The sequence below is a fragment of the Indicator indicator genome, chromosome 7 (genome assembly GCF_027791375.1).
Source record: "Indicator indicator isolate 239-I01 chromosome 7, UM_Iind_1.1, whole genome shotgun sequence".
NCBI lineage: Eukaryota > Metazoa > Chordata > Aves > Piciformes > Indicatoridae > Indicator > Indicator indicator.
This window is the reverse complement of record NC_072016.1, coordinates 12,713,434-12,733,190: the sequence shown is the minus strand read 5'-3', so window position 1 is coordinate 12,733,190 and position 19,757 is coordinate 12,713,434. Positions and strand designations below refer to the sequence as shown.

Sequence of the window (19,757 nt, the reverse complement as noted above, 5' to 3'; positions counted from 1 at the left end):
ACTGTCCAGATGTGTTCGAGCCTCTGCAGCCGAGGATGTAAAAGGTTGAGAAAGCCCAAATATCTTCTGTTTGTTGTTTTTTTTTTTTTAATTGAGTTTTTATTTTTGTGTGTGTGTGCCAGTGCTAAGGGGCGTGGAGGTCTTTAAGAAAAGATTGGATGTGGCACTTGGTGGCATGCTTTAGCTGATGTCGTGGTGTTAGGTCATAGGCTGGATTTGGTGATCTCAGAGGTCTTTCCCAGCCTTGATGATTCTGTGATTCTGCGATTCTGTCTCTGCCCACTCCCTGCTATTAGCCCCAAACCCACCAAGGCAGGTGCCCATCCCTGCTGACACCTGCCAGCAGGCGCTGCTGCTGGGTGGGAGGGAACAGAGCACAGAGTTTGGCTGCTGAGGTTAGCACCACTCCAACTACGTGAGCATTAGGAAGCGGCAGAAGCTGACTGTGAGCATCCTTGAACATTTTTTTAACTCTCCTTTTTACATTTTAAAACATATCTTTTTCCTTTATCTCTTCTCCCTGAACTCAGTGGCATGTGAGTGCTGAGCGTGTGCCATCTCTGCACCACAGAGAGAGAGAAGGAGCAGGGAGAGTGTCTTATAAATGCAGTTCTGCACTATTAAGATTCATTCTGGTACGACAATGGCTTTTTCTATTGAAGTGGTTTGTGAAAGCTTTGCCTAATGATCTGTTAGCTGAGGAAAGGTTAAATTCCTGAAAGATTTTCTGTGTTTGATGAAGAAAAAACAGTGCAATTATCCAGAATTCAAAGGGAGGCTTAGCCAGCTGTTAATAATACTGCGATTCTCTGTGTTCTTGTTATTCAGAAGTAATGTGGCCATCCTTAGTTATGGCAGTAAAATATTTATAGCATTCTCTTTTGGCCCTGTTTGTTCTTATGGAGGGCTGAACACCACTCAAGGTCTTCTAAATATGTTTCTTGTTGTGCTTTAGCCACTTATGACACAATACCCTCCTCATCCAACTGCAGTTTCTGCCATGGAGATGTCCAGTTTAAGGCAGGCATCACAGGAGAGGTCACACATGCCCTGTAACCACAAATGCTAGAGCAAGCTGTGCAAACTGGTCATTAAAGCTCTGCTAGTCACTGAAGAGACTGGTGCTTCCAGGTTCATGCTATTCCAAGACATCTGCCAAGGATGAAGGAGATAAATGGACTCGATACCTGATACTGTTGATACCAAAAGTGCTTATATTAACAATCTGATTTGATGCAGAGATTGGTTTTTTAGTAGTTTTCTGCTCTTTGTGGCGTTGTTGCAATCTTCAGGTCAGTTTGTATGTGGGGAGGCCATTGAAAACATACAGGAACAACCCACAGACATCTGTGCATTTTCTCTCCCCTGATTGCTGAGCTTTCCAGCTTGGAAAGTCATGGCAGAACATAAAATACACGTGGCATCTCTTTGTCCAGGCACATGGAAACAAAATAAGTGTCATGGGGAAAATATAATTTCACAGTGGCAGGCCCTGCACTGGGATAAACAGACGGCTTGTTTCCTCTGGTGGATGCATGGAAAATCAATTCCCAGTCCTCTGCAGAGGCTCCTAAACATGAACCAAATCCCCTCCTGTAGTTCTGAAGAACTACAAAAGTTTTGTGCCAGCACAAAAGTTTAATTTCTAGCAGGGCAACTGAAGGTAACACCTTTTTGCTATCTACATGTTGCCATTTAGGTGTCTATCTTGTCCTTTTTATGGGAGTCTTACTTCAAGTGCAGCTTTTTGCCTGGAGGTCTGAAGTGAATGAGTATTAAGCAACTGTATCTGTCTCAAATTCACTAAACATCCGGAAAAGCAGCTAATGTGCCTGAACCAGTGGGATGAATATATTAGATTAATCTAATTCAGCTACTTTTCACTCAACCAACCAGTAGCATTTAAAAAAAAAAAAGGCTGTGAAAGGGATTAGGAATTTTCTTTCCCACATTTTTCCTTTCTTCTTTCCATCACTATACTGCGTTCCGTTAAATATTGGCCACTTGGTTAGCTTATTTCATTGACCCTCTTTAAAACGTCACTTTCAAAACAAGTTTGTTCTTCTCAGAGAGAGATCTGGCTCTGTGTTCACTGAGGCTTTCAGTCACCCAGAAAAGGTGGCAGAATAAACACAAACATACAGGCTGTGAGCAGCTGATCCTGGCCAGAGCACACCACTCCCAGCTGTCACTCTCTCACTTGCACCTCAGTCAGGCAGTGGGGGTGAAGGGAGGCTTGGAGCATCATCTCTGGGCTTAGAGCAATTCCCTGGACATGCAGTTGTCTCATCTCCATTCCCGTCTGCTCCCTTGGCCATAGTGGTGCACGCTATCACCTTAGTGCCATGGCAACCTTGATGCATGTGCCCTGTGCTCCTTTAAGCCTTTCTTTATTGGAAAGAGACCCAGAGCAGGCTGCCTGGACCCTTCAGTTTAACAAAAAATTGCTGGTAGCTGCCCTTGGTGTGCATATTTCTCACTGGGACTCAGTCTAGATCAGGGTTACATCATTTTCTGGAGAGAACATTGTGTGTAATCATGTCAAAAGCCTTTAAAACCATCAAGGTATAAGACCTAAACAGCTGCTTTGCTGCCTGCAAGCCCTGCTCTCCTGTCAGTAGATTGCTTCAGTGTGATTTGTTCTTGACACATTCCTGTGGCTGTTGATCATCTCCTTATATTTTGTAAGTGCTGACAAGCATCTTCATTATTTGTCCAAGTATTTTTCTGGGACCTGAAGCCAGTCTGCCTATCCTGTAATTCCCCAGTGCTTCCTTCCCCTCTTCTGAAAGTGGAGTTCTTGGTCTGCCCTCCCCAGCCCCCTGGAACCTCCCCATCCCTGGTGTCTCCTCACAGTTAAGTGGTTGCATCTCCAAGGCTGCTTCAGAAAGCTTGCTGAGTGTCCTGGGATGCAGTTCAAGAGGCAGGGATGATTGAAAACACCACAGTTATCTAATTACTCTCTAACTAAATCTCCTTTTACTGTTGCATGCGTTTGTATCCTGCTAACACTGGCATTAGCTTCATCAGGCATTTGAATGATTTTGAGTTTTTGAGGAGGATTGGAGCCAAAAAAAGGCATTAAGTATTTTGGCTCTCTTGTGTTAATGTCACTTCTCCCTGAATAGTGGGGTCAGTTCTTTCATTGGTCTGTCATTCTACTGCTGGCTGGTGCTCCACCACTCATCAAGGCTACAGTAAGGCAGAGGAAATGTCAGCTGGGGAGCTTTAAGAACAGCAGGTATGACAAGAATTCTGAAAAGACCCCAGAGGGCCACCCTGGCAGCAGTACTTGGCCAAGCTTCTCCAGGCAGGGAGCCCTCTGTTTTTCCTGAGCTCAGGAAGTGGCATGAAATCTCCTCTTTCCATGCACAGAACAGAGGTTAGCTGGGTGCGAGGTGAACACTTTGGAGGCTTTACTTAATTATTGCTGAACCTTGGTTACTGCACCAGGGGCTGCTGGATCAGAGAGCAGGCTTTGGTGGTATGTAGGAGAGGTGGCCATGAGCTGGCAGCCCTGGGGTGGTGATTTCCTCCTCTCATCCTCAGGTGCTGCAGGGATCTATTCTGAAAGAGATGCAGAGCAGGATAAGCACAGGCTTTCTTTGCCAAGAGCAGATGAAAAGAGATGTTATAAAGTCACTCGTCCCTGGTAATGTGGCCCCTAGCTCTGACACAGTGATGGAGGACATCCAAGTTTCGTGCTGTAAGGAGATGAGCCCACACCTGGAATCCTATCCTGGTTTCAAAGGTCAGGTGCATTTCTGCAGTTACAGGTGTCACAAGGATGGCATTTAACCCTAGTTCATCCTACACAGAAGGCAAGGTCTGATGGACAGCAGGATCATTTGAACCTCCCTGGAACTAGCTTTCATTTGAATTACAAACTGGTTTTGTTTCTTCCCAGCCAGGTCTCTAGACAAACTCTATAACTTTGCTGACTGCTCTGGCCTTCACCTGATCTTTGCACTGAATGCTTTGCGCCGAAATCCCAACAACTCCTGGAACAGCTCCAACGCTCTCAGTCTGCTGAAGTACAGTGCCAGCAAGAAGTACAACATCTCCTGGGAGCTGGGCAATGGTGAGTGTGGGAACAGGAGAGCCACAGGAATGGAGCTCACTATAGCAGAACGGTATTCCCTTTTGGAAGGCAATATTTGCAGACCCCAGGATGCTTTGCCAATGTAGCTTCAGAGGGATTGAAAAGCTTTTGCTATAAGGCAGTGCCATCTCGAAGATGGACCTGGCATGTGTTAGCCCCTTAGCTGGACGTTTCCAGCAGCTGGTATTTACATGAAATGTCTCTGCCCCAGCTAATTAGTACAGCCAGTCCTAGGGTGTACAGACTAGCAGCTGCAGTGCCGAGGGAAGTGAAGGATCCTGCAGGTAACAGGAGCATGGCACCAAGCTTCAGGTCTTTCATCCAGCAGGCAGCAAAAAGGGCACAGGAGTTGTGGCTGGTACAGGAGAGCAAGCGATGGTCCTGAGCCTCTCTTCAGAGGCTCCTTCTGCTGCTCCACAGAGCCAATAGGCAGCTCTGCAGAGCTCAAGCTGTGAGCTGTGTATCTCTCTCTGGAAGCGTGGATGAAGGAACGGAGCTGGCAAGCCCTGCTTGTCCATTTTTATTTTCCCAGAGCCCAATAACTATCGGACCCTGATGGGCCGCTCAGTGAACGGCAGCCAGCTGGGGAAGGACTACGTTCAGCTGAGAAGCCTGCTGCAGCTTATCCGTGCTTACTCCAAAGCAAACCTCTATGGACCCAACATTGGGAGGCCCAGAAAGAATGTCATCGCCCTCCTGGAAGGGTAAGTGATGTTGCTTTGATCAAGAAGAGATCAGAAACCCCTCCTGAGACTGATGCCCATTGTGGCAGGTAGACTTGCTCTTTGGCTTCCAGGACAGCAAGGATCTGTGTGGCTCACCCACCACAGTACCAGGGGCTTGGGGACATGGTTGTCTGTGCTGCTAAACTTCTGCAGAGATCCCTGATGGGATTTTGGACTGGACTGATTAACGCTGTCCCAAAGTATTCCCAGCATTTCCTAGTTATAGGCAGACTGAGGTGCCCACCTTGTTGGGATATGAAGATAATGTGGATGAAGGGTCCTGTATGTCTGCGGGCTGCGGGGCCAGGAGGTTGGTCCTGACACCAGTGTAGGTATTATTTTAGAGTTCTCCTGGACAAATTGCTTTCCTCTTTCTACTTGGTGACTCTTCTCCCTGTACTTTCTCCATCTGTGCAGAGGAAGAACCTGTAGCAACTTTCCTCACTGGCCAAGCCCTCTGCTGCATCCTAGGAGAATTGGCATGTGTCTAGTTTGGGGAGGCTAGGGGTGGAGAAAGAATGGTGACAGTAGGGGATGCAGACATCTGGAGGTGACATTGGACAGCTACAGGAACCAGGGAGGTGTGGAAGCCTCCTGGCAGCAGGAATTGGGACTGTGTGGCTCGAGGACTGTGCAGGGAGGAGAAATTCCCTGCAGGACTGCAAACAGAAACTCCAGTGCTGAGGGCTGGACAGGGGGAGGTGTGGAAGGGACTCTGCTGGGAGCAAAGCTGGGTCTAGCATTCATTAACATCTGCATGAATGATCTGGCAGAAACAATAAACAGCACACTGATGCAGTCCCCGGCGAAGCAGGGAGGGAGCCAGGGCCAGATTCTCAGCTCTGCTGCAGCAGCACAAGGAGACCATAAAGCTGGTGGAACCAGCTGTGGCGCCAGCATCCCTCCTGCTGACAAAAGTGGGAGACCAGCCCCCGTGCCCACACGGTGCGTGCCACCCGTGCCGTGTGCGCACCGCTGGCAGGGCAGGAGCCCCGGCGCGTTCGGTGCGGCGCAGTGAGAGTGGCGCAGGGGGAGTTACAAAATGTTGTAGTAGCCTCGATCAGCAGGAAATCTATTAGTGCCGGGAGGAGCAGGCTGAGTAAGGAAAACATGAGATGAGAGCCAAGAAGCTCTTAGAGAAAAGGAAGCCCTACTGCTGTTTTGCCCTCCGTGCACCGCAGCCGAGTGCAGGGGACGAGGGGTCAGGAGAGCCGAGTCACACGGCTGGGGTGGTCCAGCAGCTCTGCCTTGCTGGAGCTGTGCTTTGACTGACACCAGCCCCAGGAGTGAGGCTGTGGTGTACAATCTCATGGAGAGGATGGCAGAAGCACCATCTCAAATGAAAGGGCAGGCATGCAGCTGTGCCAGGGAAGGTTTTGGTTGGATATTAGGAAGCACTTCCTCACTTGAAAGATCATTAGGCAGTGGAATGGACTGCCCAGGGAGGTGGTGGAGTCACCATCACTGGAGGTCTTTAAGAAAAGATTGGATGTGGCACTCGGTGGCATGGTTTAGCTGATGTCGTGGTGTTAGGTCATAGACTAGACTTGATGATCCCAGAGGTCTTTTCCAGCCTCAATAATTCTGTGATTCTATAGGTAAGAGCTAGGGTTTGAACATCCCTAGTGGTGGGATGCTGGGGGCTCTCCAGACCCTCACACTGGTCTGAAAGAGCTGTAATGAGCATGACTGCACTCCAAACTATACATTGTTTCTCTGCTGCTATCCCTGCCTGTCAGCGTGTCCACAGGCTCTCAAAACTGATCTCACCCTCTCACAGAGAAACTTCTGTCCTGCACTCCAAACCCTGATGGCTGTAGCTCATGGTGAGAGGCACGCGTCTGCACAGCTTTACAGCCCATGGGGTCCTGTGAGAAAAGAGCTGCTTGTCTTTCCACATAAAGACCCCATTATTACTAGGCAGAGCATAAAAATGAGGAACAAGTCTGATTACATAAAAACAAAGGGTCAAACACTCATTTGTGGTATTGGGAAATGGAGTTGCAAAAGAACAAACAAACAGTGCCTAAGCTGCTTGACAGCATGAGCTTTATTCTCAGCAGCTCCCTGAGGTCTCTTCAGTACTCTTGGTTAGTGCTACTGAGAGCTCTGCCTTCTGCAAGATCATTACCTGGGAGTCCTGGTGGATAACAAGGTATCCATGGGTCAGCAATGTGCCCTTGTGGCCGAGTGGGCCAATGGTATCCTGGGATGCATTAAGAATTGACATCCTGGGGTGCATTAAGAGGAGTGTGTCCAGCAGATCGAGGGAGGTTCTCCTCCCTCTCTACTCTGCCCTGGTGAGACCTCAGCTGGAATATTGCATCCAGTTTTGAGCTCCCCAGTTCAAGAGAGACAGGAATCTATTCAAGATAGTCCATCAAAGAGCTACCAGGATGATTAAGGGACTGGAGCACTGCCTTATGAGGAGAGTCTGAGAGCCCTGGGACTTTTTATTCTGGAGAAGAGAAGACTGAGAGGGTATTTAATGAATGTTTATAAATATCTGAGGGCTGGGTGTCAAGTGGGAGGGAGAAGCAGGACAAGTAGGAGAAGGGGTAATGGATATAAACTACAGCACAGGAGGTTCCACCTCAACATGAGGAGGAACTTCTTCACTGTGAGGGTCACCCAGCACTGGATCAGGCTCCACAGAGATGTTGTGGGTTCTTCTCTGGAGACTTTCAAGACCCATTTGGATGTGTTCCTGTGCAACTTGTGCTACGTTCTGTGGTCCTGCTCTGGCAAGGGGGCTGGATTCAATGATCTCCAGAGGTTCCTTCCAACCCCTAACATCCTGTGATCCTGTGGTCATAGGTCTGGTCAGTGGGATGTGGCTGGGGCTGTTACATCCCAGACATGCCTCAGAATCCTGAATGAGCCCCATAGTCATCAAGCATGAGAGAATGGAAGGGATTTAGGAAGGTGTACTCAAAGGTGTGCCTGCTGTTTGCCTTGCTAGACTGTAATGAGTGCTCACAGTAGGATGGAGGCTCCAGAGCACAGTGTGTGCAGTTATAGTCCTGATGATGTGGAATCTGCAAAGTTTTCCTCACGTTTTAAAAAACCTGATGAGCAGCAGAAGTCAGCCAGGTAGGAAGAGATATGCCAAGTGGGAGATTATGACTCAAATGCTAAGGCTGAAGGGGCGAGATAGGACTGGACAGTGGATTAGTCTGACAGGCAAGCAGTGTCCTGTTAGACAAATTGAGGAAGCAGCTTTTGGTGGGGGAAATATTAGAAATAAGCTGAAGTGGGAGAGGAGAATTCAGAGAAGCCCAGGGAATGATCTCTGGCAGAAGCTGCCATTAGAAGTTCTTCAGGGAAAACCTCTAGAGCTACCTGAGGTCCTGAAACAGAAGTTTCACTATGAGGTGTTACCTGGAATTATGTTTTTCTGTTGCATGTTCTGTGTTCCAAACATTACAGTCTATTGTTTAACTGTTATCTCAAGCAACAAAGCTAAACTTATTGTTTGTGTTTAAACCTTGTCCTGCTGTCAACAGGAATTGGGTATTGCTCTTTGCTGTACATCAGGCTCTGTCTCACTGTTGGGAGACAGGCACTTCCAGGGCTATTCTGACCCAATCCTAGGGCATGTCCTCCAGGCAGGGTGGGACTGAACCCCTCCTGCAGTGCCATCTATCTCTGGGGTCTGCTGGACAAGACTAGGAGTTGAGCAGAGATCAGGCACCTGAAGGTTTGCACCACAAAGGGGTGTGCACAGTGTCCCACTGCAAAGGTTGTCCTTAGGCAGTTGGCACTGAGGTGTGTTGGCTGAAACCCATTTGCTTGACAGTGATAGGATATGGTGAGAGGAGGAGGAGGACTCTGCCTGAAACACAGCAGCACAAGTCCTTCACTGATGAGTTACTGCTCTTGAGCTCTTGCACCACCCTGCATGAAGCAATGGCTCCAAGCAGCCACAGAGTGTATGGATCAGTGTCACTCTGGGCTGGCAAGTTTTGGAGGCTGGACCAGAACCACTACTACTGAGACAAGGGCAGGCTCTGCAGTGATGGAACATTGCTCTGATGGCAGGGGGCTGCTGTGCAGGGGCTAGAAATGGTGTCTTGTGAATGCACAGGTGTGAGAGGGAATTTCTCCTGATACAACCAACAGTGGAGTTTGATGAGGTGTTAATTAGACCATTCATGCAGCCTGAGCTGTTGGAGAGCAGACCACATTAGCTACCTACTGCATCTGAGGGTACAGCAATCCCAGAACTGCTCAGAATTTACTTGGGGGAAAAAAATTGTGAGATTCTAAGGAATTAACATAGATTTTAACAGCAGATCAGGAATCAGACACAAAGGTTAATGTGTGACTGAATCACACATTCAGTGCTGAAAGAGAAGGAACAGGAGGGAAAACTATTAGGAAGAAGAAATGATAACATGTGTTAAAGCTCAGAACATTTGGTCCAAAACTTAGGCAGGCACATCTGGGCAGATTTGGCTAGGAGCTCTAATTACCTGTTGCGCCTTGGCTGGTGTAGCCTAGTTTTTGTCACTGGACACTCATAAGTGTTGAGATGTTACCTCCACCACAGTGGAAGCTGCAGTGCCAGGACAGTAAGGACTGGCAGGCATTTTTGTCCATGCTAGGCTGGCTGCTGCTGATGCTTTGTGGCCACTTTGGGTTCTGAGCCTGCTGAAGTCACCAGAGAAGTGAAAATCTTTCTTGCCTGGAGGTATAGACTTTCCCTACCTGCTTATCCCCTGGCTCTTAGAGCTGCTGCCTCCTTGGCCCCTTCTTGCTACTAGTCTCCTTGTGCAGCTACATTCTTTGTTAGAGGATCACTCTCTCTCTTTTTTTTTTTTTTTTTTTCTGTTTAAAGGATTGCAATCTGCAATTACCTGCATGGAAAAGAAATCTTGAAATGTAGTTGGCTCTTTAATGTATCAGGAATGAACCTAGGAAGTTCCAGTGACTGAAAGCTGAGACCAGACACATTGAGATGAGAAATAACATACTTGGGGGCTAATTAACCGTGGAAGCAATTTGCTTAAGGTTGCAGTAGGTGCTCCATGACTGGCAAGTATTGAATCAGGACAGGAGATATATTTGAGAGATGTGCCTGCACTCAAATGGAAGTTTGCAGTCCTGGGAGGTGTGGCTATGGGAGATGCTCTGGGAGTGGTCAGATCTCAGCCATGGTTTCACAATATGACACAAGTTTTGGAGTCAGTACCATCCTGTGCTGCTGCAGCCCTTCTGCTCCTCTTTTCCACAGCTCATTCCTGACCTGTGAGATACTGTCCCACCTTGTGCCAGAATTAACATTTCTAGGACAGTGCTGACAACCATTTGGGGTGACTGAGCAATGTTAAATTCTGTTTTTCTCGGTGCTTATCTAAAAACAAGCTTGAGCCTCAGTTCTAGCTCAATACAGAGCTCCACAAGTAGTAGTGCTGGCATGGGATGCTGGCATGCAGGCATCTGCAAGGATAAGGAGATGGAAATGGACATTTCCCAGCTCGGTGGCTTTGTCTCATCCTCAGTATCATAAACTCCCTGCCTAGTGATCCTGTTCCTCCACCTACCTTTGCTGTATTCTGCTTTCCCACCCAGAGATGGTACCCAAGCAGGTTTTGAGGACGTTTATGTTTGCCCAGGTTTCCGATATGTGGAATTCTGGCCAGGGATAGCACACAGGCATATCCTGGGGCTGCCACCAATCTGGATTACAGGGCACGGCTGCAGGGGTTGCCCACGTTGGCTGCAGAGCGCGGGCTGAGCTTGTTCCCCTGCTCTGGGGAGGATTTAGTGCACAGGCACTGTGCAGCTGATGAGTGCTCACAGAGAAAGGCCAATGTGCAGGAAAATGGCAGATTTACTGCACCAGGCCAGCCCATCTGTGCAACACGTGCAGGGATCTGAGCCCTCCAGGAAGCATCTGGTTTACTCTGCCTGTGTCACACTGCACACATGGACATCACGCAGTCCAGGAAATCCCAGACAAAAATGTGCCAGCACTGGTCATTTAGACCATATGGATCTTCACTGGTCTCAAAATCCATGGTTTGAGCAGCACAGGTGTTACAGAAATAAAAGGATTAATATCATCTCTATACCTAAGGTGAGGATATTTGGATGCCTGTGCATCACTGCATCCCTACCTGCCCTGGACTTCATCTCTTGTTCAGGCAGTACCACTTGTTGGCTGTTCATCTGCTGTAGGTTCTCTTTGGAGGGTAGAGACCATTGTCCAAGTCATCTGTGACAGTAAGGCAAGACTTGGAAGTTTTACCAGGAACTTTTGAACTTAATCCTGCAAACATCTCAATAAAAGGAAGAAGAAAGAGCAAGGGGAGAGGGGGAAAACAAACAAATAAACCAACCAGATGTGGAAAGCATAATTTGTGCTAGATATGCATCTTTTATGGTAAAATTTGAAAATGGCCAGAACCAACCAATTTATGTCACTTTTATGGAGACAGAAGAGGAACAGTAATCAAGCCAGAGCCATTTCTGTCCTGCTTTTGGTCTGCACTGAACTACCTGAGTGATGCCTGTGTCCTAAACCAGAATTTTCTCAGGAGCTTTTTGGGAACAGGTCAGTTAGCTTCCTAGGGATATGTGTGATGGAATAGATGGACATTCTACTTCTGCTACTCCAGAGATGCTGAAGGATTTGGGTAGCTTTTCATTCCATGCTCAAAGACTGCTGTAGCAGGTGTGTTCTCAGCAGGGCTGTAGGTGCTATAGAAGTGGCAAGGAAAAGTGAAGAGCTGCTTCCTATGAGCTTGGTCTGCTCGTGGTTTTGGACTGCAAGTGGAGAGTGCCAAGCTGAGCATGAAGAGGTGATTAAGTAAAGTCTGAGATGATTTATTTTAAGTCTAGAAGATAAAGCATTTGAGTTTAGAAGGCAAGCTGGATTAATCTTCAAACTCAATACAAGCTGTGTTTGTAATTTCAGTTTAGAATTGATTAGTTCAATCTCGAAAACTTCACGTGCTACATTTTAGGCAGCAGTTCCTGTAATGAGCATTTGAAACCTGGGGCTAGGGATTTTTTTTTTTTTTTGATCCTTTTGGTGTATTTCTGTACACTTAGTTTTGCAGAACTGCAGCAAAATCTTCTTTTTGCCAGATGAGGGATGTGAATTGCAGAGACCTTGCACCTCTCCCTCTGGTTGCACTGGGGCTGGTCCAGCCGGTCTCTTCACCCTGCTAAGCTGGGGAGGAACCAGTCCCAGACCACCACCCTGGCACTGGTCTCTTGGCCTAACCCTCAAGAGAGTTGTAAAAGCATTTCTGAAAGACAAGACTGGGAGCTGAAGCCTGCAGCACTGTTCAGCAGCAGTCAGGGGTGCATCAGTGCTTTGTGGGTTTGCAGCATGTTGTTGTTTTTCCTTTTCTAATTGTATCTCTTCCCTCTCTGTCTGCAGAGATTTATTACTGCTGCCTTTGCCAGTGTCCTCTTATGCTTCACAGGGTCCAGCTGCCCTTTTGTCCTGGTCTATAATTGACCATCATCATTAATTTAAAGTCAGAATAATTGTTTCCAAGCTATATTTAGCCTGAAGCTTGCTGCTTTTGTTTCAGACCCGATTAGATACTCGTGTGCCAGAAAGCTTGCTTCTCATCCCTGCCATGAGAACTAGTCTGATCAAAAGTCTCATCAATCCTCACAACCTTCCCTTTCCTTCCCCACTCTCGGTATAGGGCTGTCATAGAGGAGCTTGCAGGACCCAGTGCCACTGATCCCTGAGTCTTGGGTGGGGTCAACCAGCTGTGTGATTCCTATTGTGTCCCTGAGCAGCCTGAGACACTACTGATGCCGATCAGTTTATTTCTCATCTCCTTCACGTGCTTAAGCCAATGTCTCCTGTCATATGCATATGTTATCACTTCCAAAATGCATCAGCTACACAGCAGACAGCTGTGCCTGTCCAATTGCTGTGTACTTTTGTGTGCCTTCCTATTTGTGCCTTCCTATTTGTGCCTCTAAGCATAAGAGTGTAGTGACTGCTTGGGCTTTCAGAATCCAGTTTGCTAACTGCCAGTGCCAAAGAAACAGCATCCAAAAAAAAAAAAAAAAGGGAAGCCCATACATTATTTTTCCAGCCTTTCCTCCCATTCTCTAATGTTCAGGGACTTCCTGAGTTTGAGGTGGTGTCTTTGCATCTAATTGCTTTGTTGCTTTTTAGCTTAATTTTCTTCCATTTTTCCAGTTCTTGATTGAATCTGGGCAAGGTGCTTCTCAGCTTAAATAAATGTTGAGTGAAGAATATCTGAGGGCTGGGTGTCAAGAAGGAGGGGACAGGCTCTTCCCCTTTGCACCCTGTGACAGGACAAGAGGCAATGGATATAAACCACAGCACAGGAGCTTCCACCTCAACATGAGAAGGAACTTCTTCACTGTGAGGGTCGCAGAGTATTGGAACAGGCTCCCCCCAGAGTGGGTTATGGAGTCTCCTTCTCTGGAGACCTTTGAGACCCATCTGGATGTGTTCCTGTGCGACCTGTGCTAGATTCTATGGTCCTGCTCTGGCAGGGGGGTTGGACTCGATGATCTTTGAAGGTCCCTTCCAAACCCTAACAGCCTGTGAGCCTGTGTAGAAGTGTCTCCTTTTAAGATGACCATTTAAAACTTTTTCTTTAATCACTATTGAGAGTTGTTGCAGTCACAGAACTAAGTGCATCATACCCCAAGATCTTCTTCCCATGATGCTGTTGTGCTCTGAAAGCTCTCCTTACCTGCCCTAAAAAACAATGCTCAGAGCTCTGCTGCCAGTTGGGTTTCACTCCATTATTCTCAGATGTTCTTGCTGCAAGCATTTATATGAAATGTAATTTATTCTTTCCATCTAAAGACACACCAGTTTCATTAGAAAGAGTCTATGAGTGTGATGACCTCCTTTGGTATCTTGTTGAGGTAGAATGGAGATGGGTTGTTTTAGGACTTCCCCTGTGACAACACTGGACTAATGTGGTTTCTTCCTCTGTTTCTTATAGGTTCATGAAGGTGGCTGGCAGCACTGTGGATGCTGTTACCTGGCAACAGTAGGTATTCATCTTTCCTTCTACTTTCTAACACTAATTGCAATGATCAGATGATGCTGGGAGCAGAGCTGATGCACTGTTTGGGTATTAAAGGGGGCAGATTGTGACAGCCACCTCTATCTTCCTGCTGCATTTAAACAGGTTAAAGAATCTCTGCCCCTCCTTCTGGAGCCTCTGGAACAAATACAAGAGGGGATGCATTAACCTTTACCACTGTGGCTCAGACAGAGGCTAAACCACCACTGCCTGCATCCCTGGCCTGCCTGATTGCTGCAAAGGCCTGTGCTGGTCTGCTGAGTCCCTGGGCCAGCAGCTCGAGTGGTGGCCAGGGTGGGGATGACAGCAAAGCAAATGTGACAGATGTATGAGACAATCTGAAAGTCCTGTTCCTTTCTCTCCAATGGCTGTCCCCCCATGACTGCTGGCCTGAAGCTAAACTGCTTTGGCTCAGAGGGCAGGAGGTAGTTTAGTCCAATGCCTCAGTCCTTGCTCCATTTTGTAAGGGTCTCAGATGCCCATGGACACACCACTGTCCTATGCTGCAGATGGAGCCCCAGGAGCAGATGTCAAGGAGTAGGGAGTGAACACACAACAACCAGCCCCAGCTGGGGTGCCAGTGGGATGCTGATACCTGGTTTTACTCCTGTTTCCTACATGTACTGCAGTTCAGAAGGGCAAAGCAAGCTCTGAGCTGTAGCACTGAGTGTGACAAGCACCAAATGGAGGGAAAGGTTTTATTTGAGGGAAAATCCCTAAACATCTTTTTCTTCCTCTTGTTTCCAGCTGTCCCAGTTTGCACACTGTGGCCAGAGGTAGGCTCCTCAGCAGGCTGGGGCTCTCTGCAGTGGGAGTGCAAACGCCAATGCAAAGGCGATGCAGTGTGGAAGCCCAGGAGTGACCATCAAAATTAATAGAACAAGAGTTTGTGGGGCAGGCAGGACTCTTCTCCTGCCACAGAAAGGACACATTTCTGAGGCAGGCATGAAGCAGAAACCATGATGAGACCTCATTGTGAATTTGCTCTGATACTGAGTTAAACTTCTCACGCAGTGCACCGGCCTTGAGCACAGGAGTCAGGGTCTCAGGGACAAGGTGAGCTCATGGGTGCTGCCCACAGGGCTTACTCCTTAAGCTGATCCTGCACAGTGACCCTCTGTGGGGTGCTCAGGTTGCTTTGCTGAAGTGTAGCAGCATGGTTAGTAAAGCCCATCTTGAGTGGGTTTTAAGACATGAGGTTTTCTTGGAAGTGCACCCCCAGTCTCTGTGATGGTGTGTTAGCCTTACAGCCTCCTGCAGAAGCAACTGTTGGCATCTTAGAGTGGTTTATAGCACCAGGAACGACCAGCATTCAGCAAGAGCTGCTCCTCGGGGAGTTTCCTTACTGTGCTGCCGTGTTGATTGCTTGGGTGCTTGGCTGCTTGGCTGCTTGGCTGCTTGGCTAATGGCACTTCCCTACCAGACAGCAGCAGGAGCCTGCTGCAAGGCGAGCAGTGGGGTAGCAGAGCATTTGGGGTGGGGTTTGTGTTATTTACAGGCTCATGCTGTGCAGTGATGATCTATGTCTCAGCTGGGACTTTGCTTTTCATGATTACATGATGTGCTGATCACCTTTACTTAGTCCAGGAATTTACTTTCTGCACTGGAGCCTGATCACTGCACCAAGCCCTTGGATGAGTTGAAGGAACAAACTCCCAGGCTTCAGATGTGGAGTTTAATCCTGGTGTGTAGGGAATCTGCCCACACAGCTGCTTTAAAAACCTTTTCTTACAGGATCGATGCAAAGTGCTTGGAGGCTGTAGTGGTGAGTGGCCATGCCAAAGCAGTGAGGGCTGGGAGCAGGAGGGCTGCTGTGGCTCTCTGTGGCAGTTGGCAGATCTGACCAACTGCTTGTGGACCCATTTCCACTGCAGCATAGGAGCCACTTCTCCCCCAGCCTGGGTTTGCAGCTCTAGATATTGCACCTGTATGTGTTTGCACAACTGGTTTAGTGTTGGACTTGGCAATGCTGGGTTAATGATTGGACTCAGTGATCTTAAAGGTCTTTTCCAACATAAATTGTTCTATGCTTCTATGACTGGCAATCGCCACACCTCTGAGCTGGGCTTCTGTACTGTTTATGAATAAATGTCAAAACAGTGTCTCATCCCTCTGCTCCAAACAGCAAAACAAACCAAAACAAGTTCTTTTGTATCCAAGAAGAAAATTATTAGCAGGAAACTAATCTGCTGTCTAACTTCAAGTATGAATATTTCTGTTCCAAACACTAACATTCCCCTGGGACATTGGTTATAAATTTGTCAGATCTGTTACTCTTTTGAAAAGGCTGTCCTCGGTCCAGAAAGGGAATTGAGAAGGGAATACATTGCAAGGATCCCTGTTCTCTGTGTGAAAACCGACTAGGGCTGAGAGGTATCTGACAGAAAAGTGACACTGGGTGGAAACAAGCCTCCTCGCCAGCCTCTCTGAGTATGGTTTCACTTACACGTGTAACTCAGCATGTGTGCCTCCCTCTTCAGAAGTGATGTGTTGCTGGAGAGGGATGTGTGAATGGCTTTGAAACTGCTCGGGGAATTTCTGCTGAAGGAGGGTGTGGCAGGTAGAACCGACAATGGCCCCAAGAGTTTTGGCGTTTCCCTGATCATTTAGTTTGTTGTGTTTGGTTCTGAGTAAATGCTCTCTTTGTTGCTGACCACCTCAGCCTTTGGGTGCAGGTTTTCACCGCTGGGAAACCTTCCCTCAGGCAGCTCTTCGCTCCTGTCCTCATGCACTGCGAAGGTTCATTGTCAATTTAAACCTGCAGCTGTGCCCAGTCCCATCCCTAGGCCTGCTCTCTCAATCTCTCTGGCTGCTTTTCTAACCAAACTCCTGTGCACAACTCCAAATTTGGCATGTATTTAACGGGCAAATCCTCACACGATGCTGCCTCTGACGCACAAATCCCCATTACTTATGGGGAAAGTAAATGTTTGTGTCTTCAAAGCCAGTGGACATCTATTCCTGTGGCTTCTTGGAGAATGCCATGTTGTCCTCCAAGATGGAAAATCACTTGCCATATGTGGCAAATCAGGGAGCCCAGGCATGTGGGCACGTGTGAAATGCTGCTCCAAATGCTTTTAATGGGCTTGGTTTGGGTGGCATCTTTTCTGGCTTAGGCGTGTTGAGTGTGCAGCTGGAGAAGCTCAGGGGGCAGGTTTCCCAAAGCTGCTGAGGGAGAGTTGCCCAGCATGTGTACACACACCTCAATGTATGTACCAAGGGTACCTATCTGAGCTCACATGCACCTACTGCAAGTGCTTGGAGCACAGCATCTTCAGAGGCTGTGCCTGGAGAAGGGGATGACATGAGCAGAAGTCTTCTCTAGAGCACAAGTCTTATGAGGAGTGGCAGAGAGAACTGGGGTTGTTTAGCCTGGAGAAAAAGAGATTCAGGAAGACTTTATTGCTCTTTACAACTACCTGACAGGAGGTTGTAGGGAGGTTGGGGTCAGTCTGTTCTCCAAAGTAACAAGCAGTAAGGCAAGAGGAAGCTGCCTCAAACGGTGCTAGGGAAGGTTTAGGTTGGACATGAGAAAAAATTTCTTCCCTAAAAGGGTTGTGAAGCCTTGGAATAGGCTGCACAGGGCAGTCATGGAGTCTGGAGGGATTTAAAAGATGTGTAGATGTGGTGCCTAGGGATATGGTTTAGTGGTGACCTGGCAGTGCTGAGTTAATGGTTGGACTTGATGATCTTAAAAATCTTATCCAACCAAAATGATTTATACTTCTGTGATTCTATAAAGGAATCATTGGCTCATCTCCATTTGGCCAGAGCATAGCTTTGCCCATTGGTTTGCCATCCTCTACACTGTCTGAAGGAGGGTGCAGTTCCTGGCAGTATGACAGCCTTGGCCAACAGCACGGGTCCAGGCAGTGCCAGGGCGTGGATGAGGAGATGGCATGGTCCTGAGATGGCTGCCTCTAGTGGGACAGACAGAGGCACCTTGTCTGGAGGCAGAGAAAGGCATGGGTTGAGTTGTGCCTTTAAGGGCCACAGAGCAGCCTACTGGCATTCTTTTTTCTTAGCACATTTATTAGTTGGCTAGAGGTGAGCAGCATCTCTCTCCTGTGCCCACGGGTCTTTACCTGGGGGAGCAGGTCACATCCCACCTTTTCTCTCCAGGAGGAGCAGTGGGGCTGCCCTGTGTCTTGTCCTGCAGCTGGGGGCTCTGCCCCCTCCTCGGGAAGATGCTCAGGGATTGGGACCACCTCTGCTGGCAGAGGTGTCTCAGTTTCACGGTGGTAAGGTGTCATGCTGACAGCAGGAACCTGCCCTGCTCGGCATCCCCAGCAGGCAGGTCCCCTAATTCCTAGCAGACTCTCCCTGTAGCAGCAGACAACAAAGTAGATCCGGAAATTCCGGAGCTTTGGGAAGTGGGCTTTAATGTAATTAACTGCAACAGAAGAAGAGGTCAGATAATAGGGGCAAAGGTTTCTCTTTAAAATGAAAGAGGAGGTAAATGAATCCAGCTGCCCAGGAGCCAGTGCACTACCTTCATTAAACGTGGGAGAGTGCTTATGGTCCTTGTGCAGCAAATTGTGGATCTCTCCAGAAACCCATTTTCAAGGCAGCATAAGACCTGGAGGTGACAGGACAGAGATATGTAGCCAGCATCAAGTTCACCCAGTGCCCTGGTGCCTGGAACCATCCCTTGCTGGGAGGCACTGGGGAGCTGTGTGCATCCTAGCCTTGCACCCTGCCCAAGAACAAGGACATTTTGACTGGCAGCTGTGCTCAGCCCTGCTTCAGTACTGTTCCTAACTCTTGTCCTTGTGTCTGGAGTCTCATACTACAGTTCCAGCTAGAGATGGGGGTCAGGAAGTGGGGTGGTGCATTTCCTGGCACAGGCACAAATCGCTGCCCAGGCTTTGGCTGAGTCCTTCCCCTGTGCCATGCTCTGGTTTGGCTATCTCCAAAGTGGTACAATCACTCCTCCTTCTGCAAAACACACTGAACCCATCCTGGTGTTTTAAGGCACATTCAAATAGGGGTTTAGAAATGGGGTCATGTAAGTGGACGGGAGAGAACTGGCCTCAGCTTTGTATAGCATAACAGGGCACCCAAGTACATGGCCTTTCCCCTGAGACTTTTTGCTTGTCTAGGATTTAGTTGCTCGATTCCTCTTTTCCTTGGCTGGCTCATGTTCCTGCAGGCTGTCTACAGAGGTAATGGCATCAAACTGGGGAACACAATGAGTCAGATCTGCATATAACTGCCCATATCTGTTCTCTCCTGTATGACAAGAAATGGCATGGTCTGTGGCCATGGTGGTCGTGCTGGTGTCTTCTAGGCTTTGGAACAACTCTGGTGCTGTATCATAGCCAGAGCCCACTGAAAGATCTGCCAGCTTGTGTTGGAGACAAATAGCTTGTCCATGAGCTACATGTCCTCTACCTCTGCAGAATTGTGGGTGCCAGAGACCTCTACCTGCATTGGAGAGGGCCTGCTCATGTCTCCTTTGGCACTCAGCCCTTTTTGGCACTGAGAGAGGAGGATGTGGATGCCACAGCCCCTGGTTTGACCCAGCTGCCCAAGCAGCATCCTGCTGCCTGGGGGAGGGGCACTTGCCAGCGCTGGAGCTCTCTGCAGCTGTTGTTGGCTTTTGTAGAGGTTGGAGAGTTGTGGCTGTTCAGGATTATTATGTTTTTTTAAGTCAAGTGCACTGAGTCATTGTAAATATCAGCAAAGCTGCAGCCTTTGCTCCTGGGAATAATCCACGCCTAATGAGCACTGCTGCTTTAAAGGCCTGTCAGTGGTTTGCATTTTGTTGGTTTCTATGCTGCCTTTACCAATGGTTAAAGTTCTCAAAAGGCTAATGATGAAGCCTACAGCTGGAAACAGCTCGCTCCCTCCTGAGTAGCCTGCTACCAGCAAAGACTTCAG

General features: G+C 48.1%; 1 protein-coding gene across 1 annotated transcript in view; it reads left to right on the top strand.

The window, feature by feature from the left end:
- HPSE2 (heparanase 2 (inactive)) overlaps positions 1-19,757 on the top strand; it is a 113,963-nt gene that overhangs the window by 72,336 nt on the left and 21,870 nt on the right. The window contains exons 4-6 of the mRNA XM_054382096.1: positions 3,908-4,081; positions 4,635-4,806; positions 13,791-13,838. Coding sequence (XP_054238071.1) covers positions 3,908-4,081; positions 4,635-4,806; positions 13,791-13,838 — 394 coding nt within the window. The remainder of the gene's footprint in view (positions 1-3,907; positions 4,082-4,634; positions 4,807-13,790; positions 13,839-19,757) is intronic.